The 27357-nt window shown below is 38.2% G+C and overlaps 1 protein-coding gene and 1 long non-coding RNA gene across 2 annotated transcripts; both read right to left on the bottom strand.

Annotated features, from left to right (window-relative positions):
* Positions 1-3003: 3003 nt before the first annotated feature.
* Positions 3004-25046, bottom strand: Sptssa (serine palmitoyltransferase small subunit A). Its single transcript, XM_005322671.5, has 2 exons — positions 24815-25046; positions 3004-5149 (listed from the first exon to the last, which is right to left on the bottom strand). Exons 1-2 carry the CDS (start codon positions 24924-24926, stop codon positions 5046-5048), a joined length of 216 nt encoding a protein of 71 aa, XP_005322728.1. The 5' UTR covers positions 24927-25046; the 3' UTR covers positions 3004-5045.
* Positions 18762-24806, bottom strand: LOC144377847 (uncharacterized). The gene is made up of 2 exons (XR_013439035.1): positions 24459-24806; positions 18762-18898 (listed from the first exon to the last, which is right to left on the bottom strand). It is a non-coding gene; the product is annotated as an uncharacterized LOC144377847 (long non-coding RNA).
* Positions 25047-27357: the final 2311 nt, after the last annotated feature.

Raw genomic sequence — 27357 nt, 5'->3', positions numbered from 1 at the left:
AGTTCTAGGGCTGTAGGAAGCCATTTTCAAACGTGATTGGGCACCTCCCTGATTGGGTGTGAGGCGTTCTGGCTAAACTGTGTCGGAACTAACCCCCACCCTCTCTAGGTGGGAGAGCCTGTCCGTGTGGGGGTGTGACTGACCATTGACCCTGAGACCAATCACTGACCCTGACCTTGGAATGCTGTCCCCCTCAACCTTCATTGGATGGAATTTTCCCCTGAATTTCTTGTTCCCCAATAAAAGGCCACTCCCTGGTGTACTCTCTCTCTCTCTCCTGCTAATCCTGAGTAAGCCTCACTGCCCCACCGGGTGGCTCGAGGCAGGAGCCAGAGGGAGGGCCATCTCAGACCTGGTCAAAGAAAAAGGTAAATTGAGTTTGTGTTTATTTTGATCTCACTAGTTAACTTCTATGCTACGAACCTCTTGTATGAAGCCAGCATGCTGGTCACGCAGCAGAATTGGGCCATTTAAGGACTACAATAGTATGGCTAGGATCTACTGCAGTCTGGAACAGCAATATTGTAACGGGGGAAAAAGGGTCACCTGAAAAAGTGTCAACAGCAGTGATGCACAAGGAATGCTACTGAGAGATCAAAGGACTGATATATCAGCAAGCACAGTGTAGGGAAATGGAGGTGATGGCTCTCTATGTGACACACACAACCACGGCCATCCTCCTACACACCCCACACACATGGCAACACTTTCACAGGTCTGGTGCACAGGTAGCCTCTGAATCACAAACTAGATCCCTTGTGCCATACCTACAATGGTGGACAGGTTGCCATGTCCAGTAGGATGATGGATCCAGGCAGTAATGATGGCTAGTACAGCTTATCAGCAGCTAGTACCAGAGAACTGATCCTTACTATGGGGGGGGCACTTACATGAGTAACAGTTTAATTAATGTATTATGTAATATTCTTATCTCATTTTGGGACCCAAAAGAAGGGCATCTTTAACCTACCAGTCTGAAACCAAATCCTAGGCCATTGGTTATAGCCCAGTAGTCAGTAAAAATATAACAAACTTTTGCAAAAAGGTATATAGGCCAGGACTGTGAGAACAGTTTCAAGTTCTGCATAGTGAACAGAACAATGCCCACATTTGATTCTGCTGACATAGCTCTAAGGCTGAGCAGTGGCTACAGTTCAGTGGACAACATCAGGGTTGAGCTTCTGAACTAACAGTAACCAAGCATTTATGGTAAACTTTATGAATTGAAGTCCCCATTGAACCAGCAATTTTGCCTCAGGCAGCAGAATAAGCAATGAAATATCCAGAGCAGAACAGAGGCCACTTTTTCATGTAATACTGAGAAGTTGCTAGAACCAGATCAGCTATATTCTTGAAAATGACATTTCCATTTGACAGTGACTTTCTTTGGCCCTTGCTCACCTTGTCTTGAGTCCAGTTGACTCACCTAAAAAAATGGGACTATCATGCAGAGTGACAAAACCTCCATGTATCAGTTTCGAGAAGAGCCCGGAGGCATGCTAATGGATGCTTTTCAAAAGTGGGATATTTCAAAGACATATAAGAGGGACAAAGAGTCAAAATCTTCAAAGGGTGCTTCCAGATAAAGGAGGCTTCTTTTTTTACCAGCAAAATGGTAAAGTCATAGTCAAAAACTTGTAGCTCAAAGGAGTTGTTCTAGTTGTTGGGACCCAAAGGTACAAACATTTCTCTATGTACATAGAGAATTATAAGGATCATCTCTGGCACTTACAATCATTCAAAGTATAGGCATGTAAAACAAATATCAATTATGCATTCATGTAAAAGAAATAGTACACTAAGGCCTCAAGCAACAAGGTCACACTAATTTCCCTTTGCCACTGTAACTGTTGCTCAAATCCAATCAATTGAACAAAGATGCCCCATCATCCCACAGGGAAAGCTAGTGCCTTGTATAGCTATATCCAATAGAGCCGTAAGTTTTAATTTCTCCCCTTTGCAAAAATTCTCCAACACACTTGAGCAGGTATGCAATGGGTCTCATTTGTAACCATCTTTCTCCTTCATGAAGCTCAGGTTAGGATAGAACACAAGGGAGAGACTGGGAGGACAGAGAAAAAGAGCAGCTCTCTTTAATGAAACTTAAGTTTCAAGTTCAATTTCCATTTCAAATTGCCACTCATTCATGGCTTACCTGAATTAGCTTCCAAGGTTTTCAAAACACCCAAGGTCTTTGCTGAATAGTATGGTCCTCCCTGCGGACACTATTTACTTCAACTTTCAGGATTCTTCGGCTGAGCAGCCATAGACACACTTCCCTTAGTCAAAGGCGGTAGAGCCTATTGTCCCACTGTGATAAGATCCCTTCTACCAGCAAAGAATGAGCAGCCACCAAGGCACCATTTAGGAAGCTTGTTTCCTTCCTTCTCACTACAACAAACAGACTATTGGGGGATCCTTTTTCTCCTAACTCACCCAATACTTGGACAAAAGCATTTATCACTGAATCCTAGGAGTTGTCACCTCTCCAAATCTCATTTGCAAGACCATTATTCTTCCTTTTCCAGATGACCACATCTGCCGATATCCCATCCTCACCACCAAAACTGACAATTGTGGAGGGTCGGAAATTTTACTCTACTCACAAGCCAACAAGTTAGCCTGACAGATGCTGGCAGAAAATGTGAGATTCCAAGGTCAAAGACAAAGGACTTTATTAATCAGAGCAATAGCCAAAGTATTAAAATTTTCTTATTTTTGGTTCCCAAGCCCCAATTCCCAAGGGGCAATATAACCTGCATAAGCAGAAGGTTGCATTACAGGAAAAGAATTCTGAGTACAGGGAACCTAAATCTTTTTAAATGTCCTTTCCTCCAGGAAGAGAAATCCTCTATCTTACAAGGATCTAAACAAACCTACCCTTTGCTCTGGAGGAGATGTATCCATCTTCTTCATCTTTATCCTTGAAAAAACACCTGAATTAAGGTAGTCAGTACCTCTTCTTACAAGATATTCAGAAAGACAAGCAGGCCATGAAGAAAATTATCTAATAAATACTTTATTTTAAACAAAGAAAGTGGAAATTATCTCCCCATTTTTTTATTTACCAACCAACAAACTAGCCATTTGAGAATATACTTCCCTGATCACCTTTCAATGGACATTCTTCTATTTCTGTCTAAACTTTCTCAGGATTTCATGTAAGACTAAACTTATCTTCCACATATCTCACAGACAAAAAAAAAAAAAACTCAATCATCAGCTATGCAACAGAAATTTAATGGATTTCAGCAGAGTGAGGACAAATTAAAAAGTTCTGAGGACCAGGTAGAGAATCTAGTACCCACCTAAATAGTGATTCTCACTTTATCCTATCTTCAACACACCAAGGGATATTAGGTATCCACTTATCAGTAGTTCTTTTTTTTTTTAATAAGTTGTTGATTAACCTTTATTTATTTATTTATATGTGATGCTGAGAATTGAACCCAGTGCCTCACACATGCCAGGCAATTGCTCCCCGACTGAGCTACAACCCTAGCCCTATCAGTAGTTCTTTTGGGGGGACAACAGAGGAATGGCAAATTTGAACATTAATTCAACAAATCCCAAGTTAAATCTTCAAATTCATTATTTGACCTGAAAGAGTATGAATACAGCTCATAAAACCTTAACCAATTTTTTTAACTACTTTAAAACTAAACAGTAACATATAATCCATATTGGGTTTATATTATATTATCCAATCTAATTGGGATGATACAGATGAGCTCTTAAAAGAAAAAAAACTCAAGTGTTGCATATTATTTGAGGCCTCTGAATTGGAAAGCACTTCAAAATTCTAGCCTTTAAAATCTAGGGCCAACAATACCTGCAGTCTTTAAAATTAGCAAAACTTATGCTATCTTAAAATATATAATCTAACTTATACTCACTTGCTTCTCTGATCCTCCACAGCAATCAACTCAGAAATACAACTACTAGATCAATATTAAACCATGGAAAAAAGACATGCCACTACATTAGCTGATTTTTCTTCTCTTTGAATTTAATGAGCTTACATCAAAAAATTAGGTAGTCATTTTACATTTAAGGAATAAAAATCTTAAAAAAAAATACAAAGAGTGAAAGAATTTTAACCAAATTTACACTTCTTTTTGCTGCTATAGTTTTTAACAATTCATCTCATCACATCTTATTGCAATGTGCAAATGCATTTGCAGCACCCATTACAATCATGAAAACTAAATTCAAGGAAGTACATATACTGTTAATAGTGGCCCTTGGAGGAAACTGATTTACCTTCTATTAAAAACTCTACAGTATATACAAGCATTACATAATAATTCTACTTATCCATCTGTTGTCAAGAATCATCACCAAAGTTTTCTAGAAATAAGTCTACATAATGAATAAATATCTAAAAGGTAAAGTGTTCCTTATTTTAATTTTAGCAAGATCTTTTACTTTTCATTGCTAAGAAACACTTGAATAGTTTTAAAGCAAAAGCTGTTAAGAGTCTAGATAGCTAAACTGTACTCCTGAGTTCAAGCTTACAGAAGTCTTTTGTAAGTAGTTCTTCAATAAAATATCCTCCCTCCCACGCCCCTGGCCCCAAATCGTGTATTGTTTCTTACAAAACTTTGGTCAAGAGTAAAAATATATCCAGGCAGATGTATATGCCATACAATAGCAAGAACAGTAGAGCCCAACTAATGACTTTGGGTTTTAAAAATAGAAGGCAATTAAAATGTACTCAAAGTTACATTAAGAAAAGCTTTCACAGGATAATATTGAAACAGTCACAAAGGTTAAGAAAATACTGATATCAAAGTACAAATGACTACAATGTTAAAATAGACAAAAACTACTATACAAGAGCCTCTTTTAAAATTAAAAATAAAGAACACAACACATGAGTCAGGATGATTTTCCTGTTCTACTCATGGATCTTAGTCTCTGTATTTATAAGGTTGGTTATGTTGACATCTGGTAGAGTTTCTTATGACATCTGATGAAGTCTCATTCCAACTTCATAGGGTGGATCTTCCCCAAGGAACCTCTAGATCCTGGTTACATCGTGGTCATTGAACAATCTCAAAGTAGTGTAAAATCGCCATGATGTGCTGGGGCATGAAGACGTATCCAGTGTACAGTGCCATCCCCACAACGGAAACCAGCATGGAATCTGAGTTTTAGTTAAGGAAACTTATTATTTTTCTTAGTTTATTTAAAACAAAATCACACAACTTCTTCAATAACCATTTCATGTTTAAGTAATCATTCGCTTAGTACTTCTCATTTCTATGCCAGCCTCAGCAACTTAGTGAGACCCCACCTGGTAGTAAAGTGTCTTTGGGTTCAATGCCAAGACACAGGAAGAGAAAAGAAGAAGAGAGAAGAAAGGGAAGGAAAGAAGGAGGAAGAAAGAAGAAGACAGATAATATGACTGAAAGTACTGACAATGGAGTTAGAAAAAGCTACAAGTCAATTATATACTTAGTGACATAACAAAATGATAGCATCAATCACTTATTATTATCACTATTAAACATTATTATTACTATTGCTACTATCTGCAACAGCTTCAAGCAAAAAAATCACGTTGGGGGCTGGGGAGATTGCCTGGCATGTGTGAGGTACTGGATTTGATCCTTAGCACCACATAAAAATAAAATAAAAGCATGCTGTTCATCTACAATCACAAAAAAAAAAATTAAAGTCATCTTGGTAACCTATACAATAACCATTATTCACTTTGTTTCTGCTCATTTCAGAAGGAACTAAAAAGTAGCAAGTCAACAAGGGTCCCCTCTCCAGAGCCTCACAAAATATTGCTAACAAAAATCATGTAAAATCTGGGCTGGGGTTGAACCTACAGTGGTAAAGTGCTTGCTTTGCACACATGAGGCCCTGGGTTCGATCCTCAGCATCACATAAAAATAAATAAAGATACTGTGTGTTCATCTACAACTAAAAAAAAAAATACAATAAATAAATAAATAAGATATTGTGTAAAAACAAATCATGTAAAACCTAAGGGCTTTTGACTTTTCAAAGTCAAGAAGGAATGCTAAAAGAAATAACTGCTTCTGAACTATGGCCATGTTTCATTAATTCACTCATTCATACTCATTTATTCTCTCTCCTTTTTTCCCTCCCTCCCTCCCTCTCTCCCTCATAAGCCTTTCAGTTCTACATACTAGTATTCTATAATAACTTACATTCTTATAAGAAGATAGGGTTTAAATAAACAATGTGCTTACTACTAGCTAATATTTGTATAACAGTTTCATTGACAAATATTCTTCACATAACATTATCGTGCTTAACTCTATGGCTTTCCTATGAAATATTTATTATGGTTATTACTCACCAGAGGTTGAGAAAACAGAGTGACTTATCTCGGGGCATGCAGAAAAGTGTGTTTAGAGGTCAAACCAAGGTTCAAACCTTAAATTCTTCACCTCATTCAGAAAACATGCCAAGTCCATAATCAAAATTTATACTTTAATTTGTCCTAATCCAGTTCTATTTACCACCTTAAAACAAACATACAAAAAAATTATACACTTGCTGCTTCCCTATCATTATCACATATTTAGCTGGACAACCATTTGAGTTCTGCCCTTCCAGGCTGTGGACATCACTCTACGATCACCAGTGACCTACTGTCAAATCCAGTGGCTTTCTGAATTAACACTAGGCACTTCTCTAGGTCTCTCTTCCCTCTCTATCACCATTTTTCCTGTGTCACTGGCTCTTTTCTCCTGACTGTCCCTTATGTATAAGATTGGAGTGAAGTTTGTACCTTTCTTCCATACACTGCACCCTCCTCCTTGAATACAATCATGCTTTTGTTTTTGTTTTTGTTTGGGGGTGGGGCAGGGGTTTGCTCATGGTACCAAGAAATGAACCCCGTGGCCACGGAACTATATCTCCAACCCTTTTAATTTTTTGTTTTGAGATAGAGTCTCACCAAGGTGCCAAGGCTGGCCTCAAACTTGAGATCCTCCTATCTTAGCCATCTAAGTAGCTGGATTATAGGCATGCAGCTAATCATGCCTAACCCTATTGTATCTTTGGGGATAAGCCCTGATTGATCTTTTTATTTTTTTAATTTTTTTTTTAGTTATAGATGGACACAATATCTTTATTTATTTATTTATTTAATGTGGTACTGAGGATCCAACCCAGTACCTCACATATGCAAGGCAAGTGCTCTATTCCTGCGCCACAACCCCAGCCCCCTGATTGATATTTTTTTTTTTGAATTTTTAATATTTATTTTTTAGTTCTCGGTGGACACAACATCTTTGTTGGTATGTGGTGCTGAGGATCAAACCCGGGCCGCATGCATGCCAGGCAAGCGTGCTACCGCTTGAGCCACATCCCCAGCCCGGCCCCTGATTGATCTTAACCAATTAGAATATCCCCTTCTCTTGACAGCAATAGCTTCCTCAAAACTGATTAGCTCAAAGCTTAGGACTTCTGCCAGGAATTCAGGAACCAGCTGCTCTCTCCCCCTCTAGAATATGCAGTTTGCAAATGGAATCCTGGAATCAATGGAATCACCTTTCCTTCCTGAGGAAAGAAGACTCAGAACGTTAGATTTTTCTTTGTTACACAGAGCTGAAAGCATTCTAAATGATAAAAATGGGGCTTCCAGGGTTCTGCCTTGAGCCCTGTACTCCCTTACAACTAAAACCACCACCTTAGTGTTGTTGACCTGACCCCATCTTCCACACAACTGACAGACATTTCCTACTTAACTTACTGAACATTTCCACCATATGACATTCCACAGGACACCTTAAATTCAAGACAGCCCAAACTAAACTCATTAACTCCAAAACTACCAGTTTCTATGAGTTCTATTTTTTCAGTTCATATAACTATTTACCTACTCATTTGCTCAGAGGCATCTTTGATTTCTTTTCCTCATATTTAAATTGTCTTAAGAGCTCATTTCTTCCGTAACCCCTACGAGTGACTCTTATATCTTATCTCCCCTCCCCCAATCAATGACAACTGATTGAGACATTTATCATTCCTTACTTAGATCACGTAAAAGTTCCCTCCAGGAGTGGTGGTACATGAAGGCTGAGGCATGAGGATCACAAGTTCAAGGCCAGCATTAGCAACTTAGTGAAGCCCTAGCAACTTAGGGAGACCCTCTCTCAAAGAATAAAAAGGACTAGTGCTTCCAAATCTCAATCCCCAGGACAAAAAAAAAATTCTCCCATTTTTGGCTTCTTGCCCCTCTTTACTAAAGTGAATTTTGTGAAATTCATGAGGCTTCCCATTGCCTAGAGGATGGCACCTAGAATTATAAAGCAAGCATTCAAGAACCTTTACAATCTAGACCCAGGTGTTTATCTTATGTGGAAGTTCACAGCGATAGAAGAGACTGAGGAACTGATCTCAGAAGAAGAGGAGCAAGTAGAATAGAATAGATCAAGGGGAATAAACTAAGCTGGGATGGGGTCTTAGTTTCTGCAGGGCACTCAAGAGCATGCACTGTGCTACTAAGTTGGCATGGCCTCAAGTGAGGGGCCTGAGCTTTTGGATCCCTTTTCTATGAATCATTAACTACAGAATGGGGTAAGGAAAATCCACTTGAGCAAGAAAGCTCACTTAGCAGAAGACAATGCTTGAGAAGAGTCAGCTATAAGACATGAGCAGACAACACTCACGGGAGCTGGTGGATAGGTACATCAGCTGGTAAAGGGGGATCAGACCAATCACATCTACCATGCTGCTTTTCTTTTTTTTCTTTTGGAACCATGGATTGAATCACTGAGCCATCCCCAGTCCTTTTTGTTTTTGTTTTTGTTTTTTTATTTTGAGATACACATCCTACTCATAGCCAAGTTATATGAATCTCAATGCATTTTCTTTTTTGTTTTGGTGCTAGGGAGTGAACCCAGGGGTGCTTTACCACTGAGCTACAACTTTTTTTTTTTTTTTTTTTTTTGAGACAAGGTCTTGCTAAGTTTCTTAGGGCTCATTAAGTTGCTAAAGATGATCTCAAATTTGCAATCCTCCTTCCAGTGTCCCAAGCCACTAGGATCAAAGGCATGTGCCACCACACCTGGCCTCAATATATTTTCATACTCCTCTGACTTTGCTTACAATCTAATCATAATGAATAACAGTGGTAGCAACAGCTTTCATTCCATGAATGTCTAATATGTGTTAAGCACTTCATTCAATTCAAATAACATCCTCAATGTCAAAGTAAGTAATGAAGCCAGTTCCAAAAAATCAGTTAGGTTCCAAATATCTGTGCTCTTAACAACTAAACTATACTATCTTCCTACTTCTGAAAAGTCCTAATCTCCTTAGGTAAACCCAGTAATTCTTAGAACTCAGTTAGTTAACTCCTGTTTTGAGGCCTTCCCAACCACTCAAAATTTTTCCATCCTTACCCCAACCTCCTGGCAGAACTAATTACTTCCTTATGTTTACATAGCTCTTTATTCATGAAAAACAGCACTTATCGCCCCTCATGACCTATTTGCAAGTATATTTATCTCACCTTAATTAGCAGTTCCTTGAACACAGAAACATATTATTTTTGTATCTTTAGCATCTAAAGTAACACATGCTTAATAAATATTTTATGAATAAGAAATTTCTCAAGAAATATTCACTTGATCCTATATTTACTATTATTAATTATATGGATTATAGGTTCTACATAATTCATACATTTTGGGGGGGGCGGGTACTAGGGATTGAACTCAGGGACCCTCGACCACTGAGCCACATCCTCAGCCCTATTTTGTATTTTATTCAGAGACAGGGTCTCAATGAATGGCTTAGTGCCTTGAACTTGTTGAGGCTGGCTTTGAACTCACAATCCTCCTGCCTCAGTCTTCCAAACCACTAGGATTATAGGCATGCACCACCATGCCCAACCCATAATCCATATATTTTGTAGCTGGCAAACTTGATGACTACAAAAAAGAAAACAAATCAGTGTCTAGGCAATATTGTATTTAAGAATACTTTGGGGGGCTAGGGCTGTGGCTCAGTGGCACAGCACTTGCCTAGCATGTGTAAGACACTGGGTTCAATCCTTAGCACCACATAAAAAAATAAACAAATAAAATAAAGGCATGCTGTCTATCTACAACTACAGAAAAGAAGTTTTTAAAAATATACTTTTTAGCTTTTTAAAGACTTTTATGTAAGTCTTTAAATATATACACTGAGCAAATGAAAATAATACAGTAATAAGCCTCAGGTCATAGGCTCGAATTCAACAGAATGACGGACTGATTACCATAAGACAGACACTTGAATAGTTAAACTACATAACTTTTTTGGCACTACCATTCTTTAATTTAGTTTGGAGAATATATCCACTAAAGAACATGCATAAATTAGCTAAATAGAGATTACTCCACTATAACATAAGAATCTGAAATTTAAACTCAATTTTGTGAACACTAAATTATCAGACTTTTAAATTTTTTATATGCATATAAACATCATGTTTTTTTCTAAGCAAAACAAGAACTTATCAGAACTTGAAAAGATTTTTAGCTAAGATACTAGAGTTCAAAATTGTATATGGCATTATGTTGTGAAGCATGCATATGGAATAAAAGTTATAAGAAATAAATGGTAAATTGAGGAGAGTGGTTACTTGGTGAGGTGAACAGGGAGAGGGAGAAGGAACTAAAAAGGGAGATACAGGCGTCTTCAAATATATAGTAATATATGTTTTTCTTTAGCTAGTTAGTACACATTCATTATATTATGTTTATCAGTTTTTTTGTTTGTTTTGTTGTTGTTGTTTTGGTATGCCTGGTTTCCTTAATAAGAACTATAAAGGAAAAATGAAAAAGCACGTGGTACTAGTCTGAAAACTGTTGTGTGTGAATTATCCTCTTCCTTTACAAAATTTAGGGTAGATACATTTGGACCTAGTTTATAACTGCAAAATAAACAGAAAGTCTTCACTCTTGGAAACAGAACAAAGAACTATCAATTTTGGATAAGGCAAAGAGAAGTTAGTGAAAGTCACCTGAATCTGAATCCAAATACCAACTCATATCCTGCTAAAATAAATAAATAAATACATAAAACAAAAACTTAACCTAAACCTTTATCCAGAGAAATGAATGCTCATCCTGTGTCCCCTCAAGAGTATTTCTATAAGCTAGATGCAGCAGCACATGTCTATAATCTCACTGACTCTGGAAGTTGAGACAGGAGAATCAAAAGTTTGAGGCCAGCCTCAGGAACTTAGCAAGACCCTAAGCAACTTAGTGAGAACCTGTCCCCAAAAAACAAGGGCTGGGGATATGGCAAAGCATCTGTAGGTTCAATCCAAGTGCCAAAAAAATAAATCTAAAATATATATATATATATGAGAGAGAGAGACAGAGAGACAGACAGAGAGAGAGACAGAGAGGGGAGCACAGAGTTGGAAATGTAGTTCAGTTCAGACATAATTCTCAGTACCCCCCCAAAAAAATTTTTTTATAGTCTGACCCCATTTATCTTGATTATTCCAGAATCATAATAACCTAAGTCTACAAAAGGAAGTTTTCTACAAGTTAAACTTCAAAATTATTCTAAAGAAGTATCCTAAAACTCTCCTCCATAACAGAATACTTAAATTGACTCAACTATATATAGCAACACACACCAGGTAAACAAGTAGACAAGGAAGGGAACAGTGAGGAATTTCTACAAGCCTTAAAAATCACCTTGCAAAAAAATGAAAAAGAAGGCACTTCAGATAAGTAACTTTCTTTTTTTTTTAATATTTTTGTTAGTTGTACATGGACACAATACCTTTATTTTATTTATTTATTTATATGTGGTGCCGAGGATCAAACTCAGTGCCCCATACATGCTAGGCAAGCGCTCCACCACTGAGCCCCAGCCCCAGCCCAGAGATAAGTAACTTACTACAAATTCAATTTAAGCAATCTTAGTCATGTAGTTGAAACAGTTCCAATACACTGGGTTGAATATTCCCTAGGCTTATGCTTGGCACCATTTAAAGTGGTAGTTTCTATTGACACTCTTAGACAATGGTTTTATTGTGACATTTGTAAGATTGGGGAACATGTGACCTTCATCTCCTTAGAAGCATTCTCACAGAGATAAAGATACACCATTTATAGTTCACTGGTTATAATTTGCTCCCTGGAACTCAAGTGGATTTCTCGGTCCATCTCATTTTATAACCTCCTTCTCAAAGTTTTAAGTATTCTCAACACTCTGTGAAGTACAAGAAATGAATACCAAGAACATGGCACTGGAGGACACCTAGATTTGAATCATGATCTGTTCATCCATGCATATACCAAAAACTCTGGGTCATCAGTCTCCTATCTAAAAAAAAGTAGACATACTTCACCTATCTCTCAGGGTTGGTGTGAGAATTTGGAAATTGGATCTATTCTGCAAAAGAAGACAATATAACCCTTCCTAAAACTGCTCTCCCAGGGTTTCAGCATTACCATGATGACTCAGACCTCTGCTGGGGAATTGCCCAAGGTTACACTGTTACTAATTTGTTATTGGTTTATAATTTAATCCTGGGATGTCAAATTTTCTCAGGGCCTAAGTGTCTTCATATAATGAAGTCCCTTCCTTTACAGACATTTCAGAATCTCATGTGTCTGGAGAGGACATTTGGGTAGCACCTCTCATTCATCCCTAAAGGAATCTTCCTATTCATTCTAGACATTCACAAAGACAAAATGTAAAAATCAAACAGTGTTATATAAGACACACCCAGTAAAATGTAATACAAAGAAATAATTTATTTACCAAATTCTTACTGTTCTTTATATAAATTACAGTAGCTTCATATAATTTAGTCAGATTTATTTTCAGGAGGGGGCTCTAAGATTCAAGCAATAGAGAATAACAGTACAATCTAGAATATAACAAAAAAAAAATTCTCAAAAACTAAAAGAATGGACTGTTCTAGTGTGGTTATGACCCGTCTCCAGTGCTGAATTGTAAGTGTTTGAGAGCAAGAGAGAGCCTGTGCTTCCAGCTGTGCTGCATTGTTTGATAAAGTAGATGCTTCATAAATCACTTCACAACTAAACAGATAATGTGCCAGGGTATGTGCAGGCACTGAAGATAAATGTTTGTTCAAGGGCTGAATGAACAATCAGAGGTTATTTACAACCTGAACATAAATATTTTATGAGGTGACTGGTTATAGAAACAAATAGATGTGAAACCATATAATTGTATGTTGTTTGCCATTTCTTTAAGAGAGATCCTCAACTACTAATAAGCTAATAAGTTATCCAGCTGGATAAGAAAAAAATAAAGGCTTTGTTGTTGTTTTGCCCATAAAAGAGCTGTCCTCAGCTCTTGTCCCAACAACTTCAAATGAGAAGAAAAAAAAAAAAAAATCCTGTAACAAAGAAAGGAAATGTTTTAAAAAGTTAAGCTTAGTACAACAGAAGTAAGACCACAGCAACTAATATTTCCTGTCCTAAACAGTAACTCCAAACTTGATTTTAGTATTTCATAAGATTTTGGAAAATTTAAAGTAGTTTCTCATTGGGAAAAGGCTAGGGGCTGTTCTAATGGTAGAAGTTATACTTCTTCACTACTGTAAAAAAAAAAAAAATTCAATGCTTTAAGTCTCTGATTGAATTGGTCACCTAGAAAAGCAAAAATGACATTAAAAACAATTCGGTGTTAGTCAACTTCCTTTTGTAAAATCAAGTCTAAGATGCTATTTATCCTTAGAAATACTCAACAATTTTTATAAATATTATTTATCTTAAAGAACCACTTATTTTTTGTAGCAGAGGAGCAGAACTGGGATTTAACTCAAGGGGCACTTTACCACGGAGCTATCTTCAAAGTGCTTTTTATTTTCAAGGTCTAGCTAAATTGGCCAGGCTAGACTCTACAATTTGTGATCCTCTAGCTCAGCCCCCTAGGTCTCTGGACTTAAAGGTATGCACCACCATACCTCACAAGGAACCAATTTAATAGGGAAAAAAAAAGAACAGCAGTTAACAAAGTATTATCACAGGCAGTTTACTCTAAAGCAAACAAAGCCCTAGCTAGGCCAGTGACCCACGCTTGTAATCCCAGCAACTCAGGAGGAAGGAAGATGGAAAGTCAGGGCCAGTCTAGGAACTTTAGGGAGACCCTGCTCAAAATAAAAATAAAAAGAATTGGGGATGTAGTTTCTCATTAGTAGAGAACTCCTTGGTTCAATTCCCGGTACTTCAAAAAACAACAAAAAAGTGAAAGCTATTGCTGGCTACTGAATGAAGCTCCAAACAGGAAATCTTTATTACTATAATTCTTTTCCTTAACTTAAAAAAAAAAAAATGAGATCACCCCACAACAGAAAGGTTAACAAAGTTATTTTTCCCAAATATATTGCCTATGTCTTGACTTTTCTATTTGCCTTATATTAAAGCAAATGGATGGGCTGGGGATGTGGCTCAAGTGGTAGTGCGCTCGCCTGGCATGTGTGCAGCCCGGGTTCGATCCTCAGCACCACATACCAACAAAGATGTTGTGTCCGCCGAGAACTAAAAAATAAATATTAAAAATTCTCTCTCTCTCTCTCTCTCTCTCTCTCTCTCTCTCTCTCTCTCTCTCTCTCCCTCCTCTCTCACTCTCTCTTTAAAAAATAAAAAAATAAAAAAATAAAGCAAATGGAATATACTGACCTTGTTACAGTCCTGTGAATGTTAACCAATCTGCTATTCTTAAATCATATTAAAGGATGTCACTTTAGCAAGCCCATTCTCTGGACTTTCTGTAGTGTGTTGACTGTACAAGCCTAAGTAAGGATATTATTTTTAGTAATCACAACTTGATGACAAACTTTTAAAAAAACTATGCAAACAAAAAAAGCATGCTGCTGAAATGAGCAATGATCATGAACTGAAATTTTCATTCTGAATTGAAATCCCGGAAATAGTTTATAGCTCCAATTCCGGTGACACCAAGGTCACAACGGATGTATAATTTTATTGATTATTTCTACCACCTTCATGAAGACTTGAAGTCCCAGTGTCAAGGGGAGAAAAAAATCCCAGTCTGCAATGAAATACAATCTGTTCTGCTGCAGTATCTGATTCTGGAACATCATTAGCTCACTTATATGGTATGGTATAGGAACTGTACTGTTTCACATGGCATTTTGCATCAGCTAGGGAAGCCAGATTAATGGGAAAAGATTTATAACATTCAGCAGGAAACACCTCTCAGCTCAGTTGCTGTCCAGGCAGAAGTCTTTTTAATTCTGTTTTAGAAAATTAGAAATTAGCATTTCACCTGGGCCCCTCTCCAGAGAGGTACATACCTCCAGGCCAGCACAGCTCTGTTAATGGCTGGTGGCACTGCCCCCTGTGTAGTCTCAGTGGCAGCCCACACTATGCATTACATCAGCATCTACCATCAACATTTCCAATCAACTTGGTCCAGTGCATTTTTAATGTCCCCTAGGGCAGCTTCCAGCCACACTGAGCTGCCTGCCTGGGTTATCTATGTTTCCCCCAAGATGCCAATTATTGTTTCTGTTATTGCTTGGTTACCAAGTTGCACAGATTTTCAGTAGTCTGCCTCAAGATTGTTTTCCCATAAGCCTTATTATTTTGGAATTTTCCAGAAACACATATAACTCATTCATGATGACCAAAATTCTTGTTTCAGTAAAACTTCTACTTCTCATAATGACTGATCATAAATATTATCTTTCTATCATTCTATAACCATGTTTAAGCATTCCTATATGTGAATGTATACACTCTACCAAGTAGATCTTCTGGAACAGAGGTTTAATTATTAAACTTAAGAATTCTAAGTCTGTTCTTTAAAATATATATCAGAAGAATCTGTCTTATCTATCTCCTAAGTGCCATAATGTTACAACACTCAAAGTCTAGAGTCTATAAATATTTTAAAAGATTACATAGGATTTCTAAAGTGAAGTAGTAGAGGTAGAATATGGATGTGTGTTCAGTCCCTACCACCATTAATTACTAGGACCTTCCCTGCCTGTCCTGGTATAGACCTTGCTAAGCATGGTTTTCATTATTTCTCACCTTTGCTGAAAATTACTAAAGAAAAAGTTATAATATTCTACGGAATACAGTTAAGGGATAGTCTAACCTTCTCACTTGTCCAGCCAAACATAAAAGCACTATGAAATGAGTTAGAGCAGGTGTCTTTAAATTAAAGCTCCAGAGTCATGGAGTTGACAACACGAGATGTTATGGTAGTTGAGAATCTACTCAGTGCTCCCGCTATCCTCTCCTAAAGCAGATCTGAGAACTGCTGTGGTACTGCTAGTTCTCCTACCCAACCCCCCTTATAATTGTACTTTTCCCACTTTATTTCCTGAATCTCACAATGGAACATTTTCCTGGGGTATAAAATCACCTCTGGGACACCACACAGAGGGATAATAACTAACTTGGATTGCACTTTGTTTCATTCAGATAACAAGTTTCTGGCATAGCACCAAGCCTCATCTATTTCAACACGAAGCTTGTCTACATATCCATCTAGAAATTTGTGAGACATGCGGCATTCATAAATGTATTTTAAAAATGTATATTTTGTTAAAACTTGAAGCCATTTTCTTTTCCTCATACAGGTCATAAAAAAAAAAAATATTCAGCATGTAACCAATTGGCAAAGCCAGTCTTTGTTGTGAAGTCAAATAGGCAAACACAACCTTAATTTCTATCAGAGAAAGTTCACTTGTCAACTTAAACACCCCAAGGCAATGCAAAGTCGACCCTTTTTTGTTCTTTGAGGAGGTTTTTTTAAAAAAAAAAAAAAGCCTGAAGACCACTGGGGCTGGAAGATTGAGAACATTAATTTATCAGTTACAATTATTCCTGTCTCTGCTTCCCCCACTCAGTCCACAGAAAGCTGCATTTGTTTCTACAAAGGGAAGGTCCAAAGGCACAGGCAGAAAAAAATGGAAGAGTAAAGATCTCTGGGGGGGGGGGGGGGGGGATCTTTTTCTATTCAAGTTTGAAGGTAATACAAAATGTTCAGATTATTTTAAGGTTATTCTGAAATCACATTTTGATTAAAAATATCTTGATAAAAGTCTAAAAGGCATTAAGTTTACTAAGAATATTTTTTTCTAGAAGGAACTTTCTATGATACTGAGAATTCAGCCTAATTATCACACACTGATTTTTACTGGAACTCTATTAAAGTCTCAGATAATTCCATATATATATATGTTTTCTTCAAAATAGGAGTTCAATAAGATAGAAGTTCTAGCAAAAGTCTCTGGTGAATTGAGGTTTTAATAATTCCCGTTATTGACTAGCTCAAGAGAAGCTTTGACACAGACAGAAACATCATATTGTGACTGAAAAGTGCCCACTAGCCGAATGTGGGGTTTTCTTCATCAGTTTTGTTTGCTGAGTCTATTTACAAATAGCATATAAACAGAAAATAGGCAGAGATACTAATTTAATTGTAGGAAATTATGCCAATCATTATCAGCACTTCCAATGATAGCACAGCAAAATGTATTCTTCAAACATCTCTTTTTTGGCTTATAAAAACTGATTTCACCAAACCACATACACCAAAACATCTATTAAGTATATATTTTACAGCTGGGCACACAAGCCTGTAATCCTAGTAGCTTGGGAGGCTGAGGCAGGAGGAACATGAATTCAAAGCCAGTCTCAGTAACTTAGCGAGGCCCTAAGCAATCTAGTGAGACCCTGTCTTAAATAAAATATAAAAAGGTTGGGATATGGCTCAGTGGTTAAGTGCTCCTAGGTTCAATTCCTGGAACCAAAAAAAAAAAAAATTATATGTATATATATTTTCCATGTATTCACAAAGTGTCTCAGGAGAGATGCATAAAAAACTGGTGTCATTAGCCAACCCAGGGTGGCTCAGACTGAGGCAGAAAGACTGTCACCAGCTACCTCTTCAATCTGCAGTTGGCTGAATCCATGGTTATAGGACCCATAGATACAAAGGGCCAACTGTATTTGTTAAATTGATGAATGGCCCAAATTACTTTTTCAACCTTATTTCCTATCTATTCTGCCTTAAAGAATGCGTGCTCCAGCTATGCAGACTGAAGTTCTTGCTATCCCAAAGCACCTCTACAGCCAGTCTGCACTTTCTTCCCTATCTGCAAAACACACACACACACACACCTCTCACTGCAAGTTCTCTGTGCACTCCCAGTGCATCATGCTCTTCCTGCCCTGCATCACAAAGCACCTGCTGCCCAGGTCCCTTAGCCAACAACACAGAAGGGTCACTCTAAGAATGCATATCTAAGAACATGTATCTTCCTGGAAACATACCACAGAACTCTGGACAGTAAACCAAAAAATGAAGGAGGAAAAACTCTCTATTGCTTGTATTTTTTTTCCCCATTAAGATGAAAACAGCTTTGAGTCTCATAGAAAAAAAATTACGGTCATCCCTCCCTATGTGTAGGGAACTGGTTCCAGGACCTCCTCAGATACCAAAGTCTGAGAATGTTCAAATTCCTTATACAAAATGGCATACTATATGCATATACTCTAGACACATTCTCCAGCATACTTTAAATCTTCTCCAGATTAAGTACCTGAATGCATACATTAGTCTTCCACCTCATCAAGACCCAATTCTCAGAAGTTTCTCTTGTCTTCTTCTTGCCCGATCTCTTACAGATTAACTGCACACTAAAGCCAATTAGAAATGCATAAAGTCCTCCCTCCCCAAACACTCCCTAGTCCCAAATTACAGGTCACACCTGGGAAGGGCAAATGTCCACAAATAACAACAACAACAAAACCAGAAAAAGGCCACTTTAATCAAAAATACAGGGCTGGGGATGTGGCTCAGCGGTAGCACGCTCGCCTGGCGTGCGAGCAGCCCGGGTTCGATCCTCAGCACCACATACCAACAAAGATGTTGTGTCCGCCGAGAACTAAAAAATAAAATTAAAAAAAAAAAATCAAAAATACAGAAAGTCTGATCACTGATTCCTTCTTCGGATCTACTGTACTGCAACTCCCATCGACATAGTGAACAAGATAAGAAGTACACAGCCTACCCTCCAGAAGAGGCTACTTTTGAAATGCTAAATAACTGAGGTACCCACCTGTCTGGTACCCACATATCTTCCCTTGAAAAATTATAAAAAAAGATTCTCCCTAAGGAGAATCTCCCTAAAGGGTAATAGGATCATTGGAAGGCAAGAGCCAACTATCTTTCAAAATGCTGGATTATTGCTGATAAAGTTCTTTCCTTCTTCCTCATACTTGATTCCTTGACTCTATTAGGTGGCAGCTAACAGGACCTTGTTCAGTTATATTCACACACACACACACACACACACACACACACACAGCTCTTCATCAGGCTCCAGCCACATTATTCTTGCTATTCCTGAAACAGGCCAGACTTGCTCATGCCTTGGGGCATTTACACTAACTGTGCCCTCTACCTGGAATGCTTCATCATTCCTCTGAAATTCTCTACCTGATTAAATATTTCCAAATGTCCCCTCCTATCCATTCTAGCTAAAATTTAAAAAACACTCCCTTTTCCTTACTTCCCATCACTTTCTGATTTATTTTTATCCATAATAATTACAACAACTAATAGACTTTTTTCTACTTTTTTAGAAGCAGTAGAAGAAAATATGTTTTATTCACAGTTATAGTTCTAGGATTGAGAATAGCATCTGGCAAAGAGAAGGCACATAATACTTGTAGAAAACAGAATCCAGCAAACATACCTATTTTATTAATGAGAAACAGAGCAATGCAAATTTTGTTAACAGCTTTGATACATCAAAGAAGTTTTTCCAATCCATGGTAGTTTCTAGGTTTTTTTAAATTTGAATTCTGAGAACCGAATTCTGTTAATCAGCCAAGTTACAAAGATACTTTAAAAGTGGCTCAAAATCAGGTCTCTTGGTGGTAGCATACTCAATGTTCTGGGTTCAATCCTCAGGACTGGGGGATAGGGGTGGGGAGGGGATCAGGTCTCTTCCCCACCCAGATACTTTTGCAATTACTTTAAAATGACAAAAATAATATAAACAAATGTTTTTCAGACAAGTGCAGTGGCTCAGATCTGCAATCCCAGTTACTCAGGAGCCTCAGCCAGGAGAACTAAAAGTTCAAGATCACTCCAGACATTTTAGTGAGACCCTGTCTCAAAATAAAAGTTTAAAAAGGAATGGGGACTGGGGGCTGGGATTGTGGCTCAACAGCAGAGCAATCATCTAGCATATGCAAGGCACTGGGTCCGATCCTCAGCACCACATAAAAATAAATAAATAAAATAAAAGTATTGTGTCCAACTACAAGTAAAAATAAAAGATAGCTCAGTGGTAAAGCACTTATCTAGTGTATGGTTTAGAAATCAGGTGTCCCCAAAAAGTTCTTGCGTGAGACAATATAAGGTTTGGAGGTCATATGATTGGGTTATGAGAGCCTTAACATAATCAGTGAATTAATCCCCAGATAGGAATCAACTGAGTGGTAATAGAAGGCCAGGGTGTGGCTGGAGGAGGTGGGTCCCTGGGGGCGTACCTTTAGGGTTTACTTTGTGTTGGTAAAGAGAGCTCTCCCTGCTTCTTGGTGGCCATGTCCAGACTTGCGTTTCCACCACACCCTTCTGCTATAATGTTCTGCTTACCTAGAGCCCAAAGGAATAGAGCTAGCTATCTATGAAATCAGACCTCTGAAACTGTGATCCCTAAAATAAACACTTCCTCTTTTAAATTTTCTTGTCAAGTCTTTTTAGTAACAGCTCCAAAAAAGCTAACTAATAAAATATCTAGCATGCATGAGGCCCTGGGTTCAATTCCTAGCACAAAATAAATAACAAATGATTTTCAAGTAAATACTCAACATTGTGATTTTTTTTTTTTAATCTTTTGAAGAAACAAGGACTGTCTTTCAGGGGAAAGCTAGTTCCCAACAATAAACCAAAAAGAAGCTGACCATGTTTTGCTTAAAATAAATTGAAATACAAAATATCACTGTAGCTCAGTGGTGCACTTGCATTGCATAAACAAGCCACGAGTTTAATCACCAGCACCACAAAAAGAAAGAAAAGAAAAAACAAGCCATGAAAACAAACAGTAGCAGTGAAATGACAAATAGAACCCAGTAATAAATTACAGATTAATGTGACTTTATTGTCTAACAAGGTTAAAATAACATACTTAAGATTGAAATTATATTGACAAGCTATTTTTAATTTGTCCACCCCTTTCTCAACAGGCATGGTTACAATGTTATTCTTTCCATGAGGCTCTACATGGGGGTATGTGGAGGAGGCTTCTATTCTTACCAGTTAGAAAAACTTGTCTTTGTTACAAAACCTGATCTTTTCCTTTCCTGTCTTTGGCTTCCAGGAAGGAAGGGAGGCTTGAAACATTTAAAAGTTTCAAAGTTAAAAATTTTCCCTCCTGAAAGATCAGTAGCTCTGGAACTGTGGTAGGACTCCTACACTAGTCACTGCTATATGTAAAAGTGGCTGTGTGTTTGTTTTGATTGAAGCCAGGAGAGCTTTACCACGAAGCCAAGTTCCCAGATCTTTTCTTTCTTTATTTCTTTTTCTTTTTTTAATTTTGAAACAAGGTCTAGCTAACTTGCCTCAACCTCCCTATTAGAGGCACTGGGATTTTTTTTTATTGGTTATCTTCTGTCTTAATGCAGGAGGGCCCACTTCTTCATAAAATAAAAAACTATTGCACATTAAAAAGTTAAAATATTTTTGACTAGGCAAAAGTTTATTAACTTTTCATTTTAAATGTAGTATCAGAAGACAGAAAATAAAACTTTAGGATACAGTCCCTATCATGGAAGGATTTTTAAAATCACTTACAAATCTTACTGTTTTAAGAACTACTTACAGTGTGTCTGACTTGATACAATAGATACATTTCTAAAAACATATTTTTAGGGCTGAGGGTACAACACAATAGTAGAGGGCTTGCCTAATATATGTGAGGTCCTGGATTTGAGCCTCAGCTACACAATAAATAAATATTACATTTTGAAGGTTTTTTTTTTCTTTTTTTAACATTTAAACTTTTTTTAAAATATTTTTTTAGTTGTAAGTTGGACAGAATATCTTTATTTTATTTATTTATTTTTATGTAGTGCTGAGGTGAGTGCTCTACCTCTGAGCTACAACCCCAGCCCCTAAACTTCTTTTTTATCACAATTTTATAAATAAATTCAAACACATTTGATTGGGGTTGACTTTCAACGTATAACAGATCTTAACTAACTTCTTTGATTTAGGAAAAAACAGAGATATAAATAATTTCTAAACATCCAAGCAGATGTTCCATGATGCCTCTAGAAAGTATGCAGAAATAATTATAGTAGACTATCAGTTTTACCTAAAATAGCAACTTCAAATTATTAAAGGAGTTATAGAGTTAAAATGTAAACAAATACATTTAACTTCTTTAAGAAATTAGTTTCCATTGTCCAGGACTTCTAACTCACAGACCAACTTTCTGAGAGATAGAAGCAAATTTCTCCTACATTAAATTTTAGGTTTACAGTAGTCATGATCATGTTCCATATAATTTTTTGTTTTGTTTTTGGTGCTGGGAATTAAACCCAAGGCCTCACACATGCTAAGCATAGACTCTGTTTCTGATCTACACCCCAGTCCCCAAAATAAATTTTTTTAAAGTTATAGAAAGTATCCCTTTTTCCAAAACCATGTAACTGGCCCCAAAATAGTTCTTTCTAATTATTAGTGAACTTATAAAATTCAAACCACTTCACAGTTAAGTCTTCAGATAAGTAGGGAAACAATCCAGCTTTCTCATTCAGTTCCTTCCTCTGAGCTAGAATGAGGATTCAATCTCAAATTGCTGTTCCAAGCTACAAAACAATGAAATACCCCACTAAAATAACTCTAGAAGTTGACATGGAATACAATAAATACAACAGCTGACAGTAATTTAAGATTGGCTTATATCAAAGGATTGCATTTCTACACTAAGTTAACTTCCATAATATGATCTTTGAAATCAATGTTTTGAACCTTAGCTTTAAAAACCTAACATTTTACAGTACTAGATACCAGCTGACTAGTTCTACTTTTTTAAAAATTAATCATCTGACCCCATAAATCAATCAGAAGTCAAAAACATCAAAAGCAAAAATCTACAGAAGCACTACATGTCCCTTCATAATTTATTTCTGCATCTCCAAAACAGCACAGGTAAGTAATAGGGACACTATTACTACTGGAACATAATCAGAAAAAAACAACACCATTGATACTGTAGCATTTATCTGTATGCCAACAAGAGATTTTTACATATAAAATCTATACAAGACTCTATAACTTGGTTCTACATTCTACCTCGAATTTAAAGAATTTTGATTTATCCCAACATGGCTTAAATTTTAAACTGTAAGATGATTTTAAGTGAGTCAAGATACCTGCTTCTACTGAGATATTTCAATTAAATGTGCATTTGAATAAACATACACTTTACAAGCATGATCTCATAAGCCCTGACCTACAGATAGAGATCAAACCTAAAGAGAGAGATCAAACCTAAAGATAGAGATCAAACTGCAGCTAGAAATAAATGGTGCTAGAAATCAGAGCAGATTTTATATTCAAAGTCTAAACTCAAAATATGCATCCTGTTTATGAAGTTCCAGGTTTAGAAAGAAATGCCAACAGTAATAAGTAAACAAACCGTCCTGTAAGTAGCTAAAATTCTTCAAAAGTGCTGAAACAAAAGACAAATTTGACTACAATGGTATACTATTTCAATAGCAAAACATTTTATAGGACTTGAAATTAAATTGCCTCAGCTAGTCATTGGAATGAAAGAATGCATTTTCAAAGTTGTTCTGAAGTAAGCTACTCCAACTAAAACACAATGGAAAGGAAAGAGCCTGAATGAAATAAGCATATAACGTTAAAATATTTAATTCATACTAGCCCCTGAGTTGGGAAAAAAATCAGATCTCATTATTAGTATTTACTCTGCAAGAATAATATCACCAAGGGATGTCAGCATTTACAACTGGAGACAAAAACAGCACAGACTTCAGAGAACCTACCTTCACAACCTTGAGTTACTCACTGGGGTTGTAAAAATTAGATGAGGTAAGACACCCAAAGTATTTAGCACAGTTGCTTCGCTTAATAGTCCTTAATAAGAATTTATTTCCTATCCACCAAAACAGTTTCAAACTACAAAATCTTTTTCTAAACAAATTCCTTTTCGGGCACAACTTCTACCTAAAGTGCAGAGAAGTAATGAATACAACACTTTTAAAACTGCCATCTTGAAGACCATAAAGATACAATAACTTAAAGACTCTTTCCAAAAATTACATTGGAGTGCCAAAGGCACAATTTCACAACCTGGTTAAAAAAGTGGTAAACTAATTAGAATTGTTAATGGGTCCAAAGCCAGCTAAATCAGGGACAGTTAAAGGTCAAATGCGTCTAAGCTGGGCGCGACAAGCTCCACTTACACGTCTTTGCCTCCCACAAGAACTGGGGACTGAATCAAGGCAGGCGCGGCCGAAGTAGAGGCGAGGACAGACCGGGTTAGACATCGCCCTCGGGGATTTCCTCCAGAAATAAAGACGATTCTACCTAGAGTCCAGTGACTTCATGGGAGACCCCGGATTTCAAGAGTTCTGGCCTTTCCTTAACCGCACGAGCACCGTCCCCGACCTCCAAGCCACCACCACCACCCCGAGCCCGCGGCGAGGAAACGAGTCCCCAGCGGATCCAGCCTCTCCGCCCCCAACTCCAAACCCTGGGCCCGGGAGGCTGAGGCCCGCGCCCCACCCCGGCACCCGCTCCAGCGGCCCCGGCAGGATACTGAACACAGTCCGCTCCCAGGGCTCCAGCATGTAAAGCGCCGTGACTAGCAGGTACTGGTAGTAGAACCAGGACATCTGCTTCCAGGCCCGTGCCAGCGCCATCCCCGCCATGCGCCTCCTGCGATGCAACCACACGTCAGTCTGTCCCGCCGGCTGCTTGCCAGCGTCCTAAAACCCAGGCCTCCAGGCCCGCCCGCTCGCCACCCCGAGCCCATTGGCCTGTCCGGCCCTGCGCGTCACCCATGGCACGCCCAGCCCTGCGCGCGCCCGAGCAGTCGCTGCGAGCCCCGCCCGGCTGGCGCCCATTGGCCGGGTTGCTACCTTCGCTCCCTCACCCACCAGTCTCCCCCCAGACCGCGCCCCCGCGAGCCGAAGAACGGTCTACGCGACCGCACCCGGTACACGCAACGCGCAGCGCTACGCCCCGCGTCCCGCCCCTCCTAGGCCTGGGCCTGCCCTGGCCTTGAATCCGGCTGCGAGAGCTAGCTTTTTTGGTGGTCGGTCCCTATAGACCCTCCCAGAAGCGCTTATGAGAGAAAAGAATTTGTGGAATACTTGTTATGCCTCAGACATCTTTCTGGACAGCAAGATTACAGGGCTGAATGGGAATGCATTCAGTTCCTTACCTTGTGCAATTTACAATCTAGTTCTAGCAAAGAAAACAGGCATTCACAGGAATGCAAGCAAAGCAGTGATCTGTGCAAAAGAGGAGAATAAGGAGATCAGAGAGAGAATAAGAGATCAATGTCAAGGAGGTCTGGAAAGGCATCTCTCTAGAAGTGATGCATTAGATCACCTCCTCCTACTTCCTCCACCCATGCACGGGCATGAAGACACACTCATGTAAGCCAACATACCCATACACTGCTTAACCTAAAAACAACAGTTCGTTATAAAATTTTTTCTGACCACCTCTTTAGGGACTATTGGGACGGACAGTGTATGTTGGTCAAGATCAAGAAAAGCATGCTGATCTAGTGGGTTCTGCAATTGATAGGCAATTTGAGATCAGTATGTGTGTGGTTATATCTCCTAGAGATACATTTTTTTTTTAAAGAGAGAGTGAGAGAGAATTTTTAATATTTATTTTTTAGTTCTCGGTGGACACAACATCTTTGTTGGTATGTGGTGCGGAGGATCGAACCCAGGCCGCACGCATGCCAGGCGAGCGCGCTACCGCTTGAGCCACATCCCCAGCCCCGAGATACATTCTTAAATGTCCTGATTTTCTTACTGGCAAATGGACTGGGAACCTTCCATTCTCCCTCAGGAATGCCATGCACTGTTAGCATGCAAACTGACACAATAAATGGACTGCTGTTAAAACGTTGAGAGTTTCTAGGTTCAATAGCCAACTGTTAAACTTTAAAACTTTCATGATTGATAACGCTTTATTTACTTAGAAATATCAGGTGCTGTTTATGAACTAAATGTTAGGAATAACAAGGCAGATAGACTGACATCTGCCTTCATTAAGTACCCAGTCTACTAGGGAAGAGAGACAAATTAACCAGCTACAGTAAAGGGTATTTTTGTTGTCTGAATAGCCTAGAGAACATCAGACTGGGATTGTAAAAGATTTCCAGGAAATAGTGCTTGAACTGAGCATTGAAGGTAAGTAGAAGAATGAATGAGGTGGGAGAGAAAAGGGTGCAATATTCCAAGTTCAAGTATGTGGCACACCTGTATGAAAGCCTAATTTTTGTTGTCCAGGGCTGAAGCAACCACTGATTGCAGTCGGGTAAGAAAGCCAGGACCTTCACTCAAGTTTCTCAGTTTGTCTTTCAAATACATGTTAATAAGAAGTAATCTGTGCCTGAGCAAAGTTCAGCTCTGAGTGATTGAGTGATGCAGATTTTGGAAGCAACCTAAGTCTATGCAGACCACCCAACCTCCAGCCTTCTTCCCAGAGAGGAAAAGGGCATAGGAAAGCATGTTAGCCCAATGCTCTGGCCTCTGAAAAGTGGAGCCTTGGGTAAAAGCTAGTGGCACAATTAGTTCTGGGTTTGTGTGTAGAAAAAACAGAATGCAAGCTATCATACCTTTAAAAGAAACACACACATACAGAGCTACATAGCTGTATTCATAAATTAAGTCAGTGCCTAATTCACATCTAATAAATATAACTTAATTCAAGCAGCATTTATTAAGCACCTGGTTGCTATATATTTTTGCATTTGGGTGAGGCAAATAGTTCTTATTTGGGTAAAACAAACACTAGTATTTACCAATTTTTATATGTTTTTTATACCAGAAGAAACAATTGTTAAATATCTAGCACTTTGTTCCACAACAGTTTCAGAGCTTCTCAAACACTCCTGTTCTGCCTCTCTTCTCCTGGACCAATACTCTGAGATCCTCCAAAGAGTCTTTATGAGCCTTCCCTCATGCACAAATATCAGGACCCTATACTTAGCATCTTGCATTTCTTTCTAGCCTCTGGAGTTATCTCTAATCTATAAGGCTATTCCCTCCCTTAGACAGTAGATATCACATTCTGTTACAAGTCCTAAAAAGTCTCCCCTCCCTCCACCTCCACCTT

Source organism: Ictidomys tridecemlineatus, chromosome 5, assembly GCF_052094955.1.
Source record: "Ictidomys tridecemlineatus isolate mIctTri1 chromosome 5, mIctTri1.hap1, whole genome shotgun sequence".
NCBI classification, from domain to species: domain Eukaryota; kingdom Metazoa; phylum Chordata; class Mammalia; order Rodentia; family Sciuridae; genus Ictidomys; species Ictidomys tridecemlineatus.
This window is presented reverse-complemented; position numbering and strand designations above follow the sequence as displayed.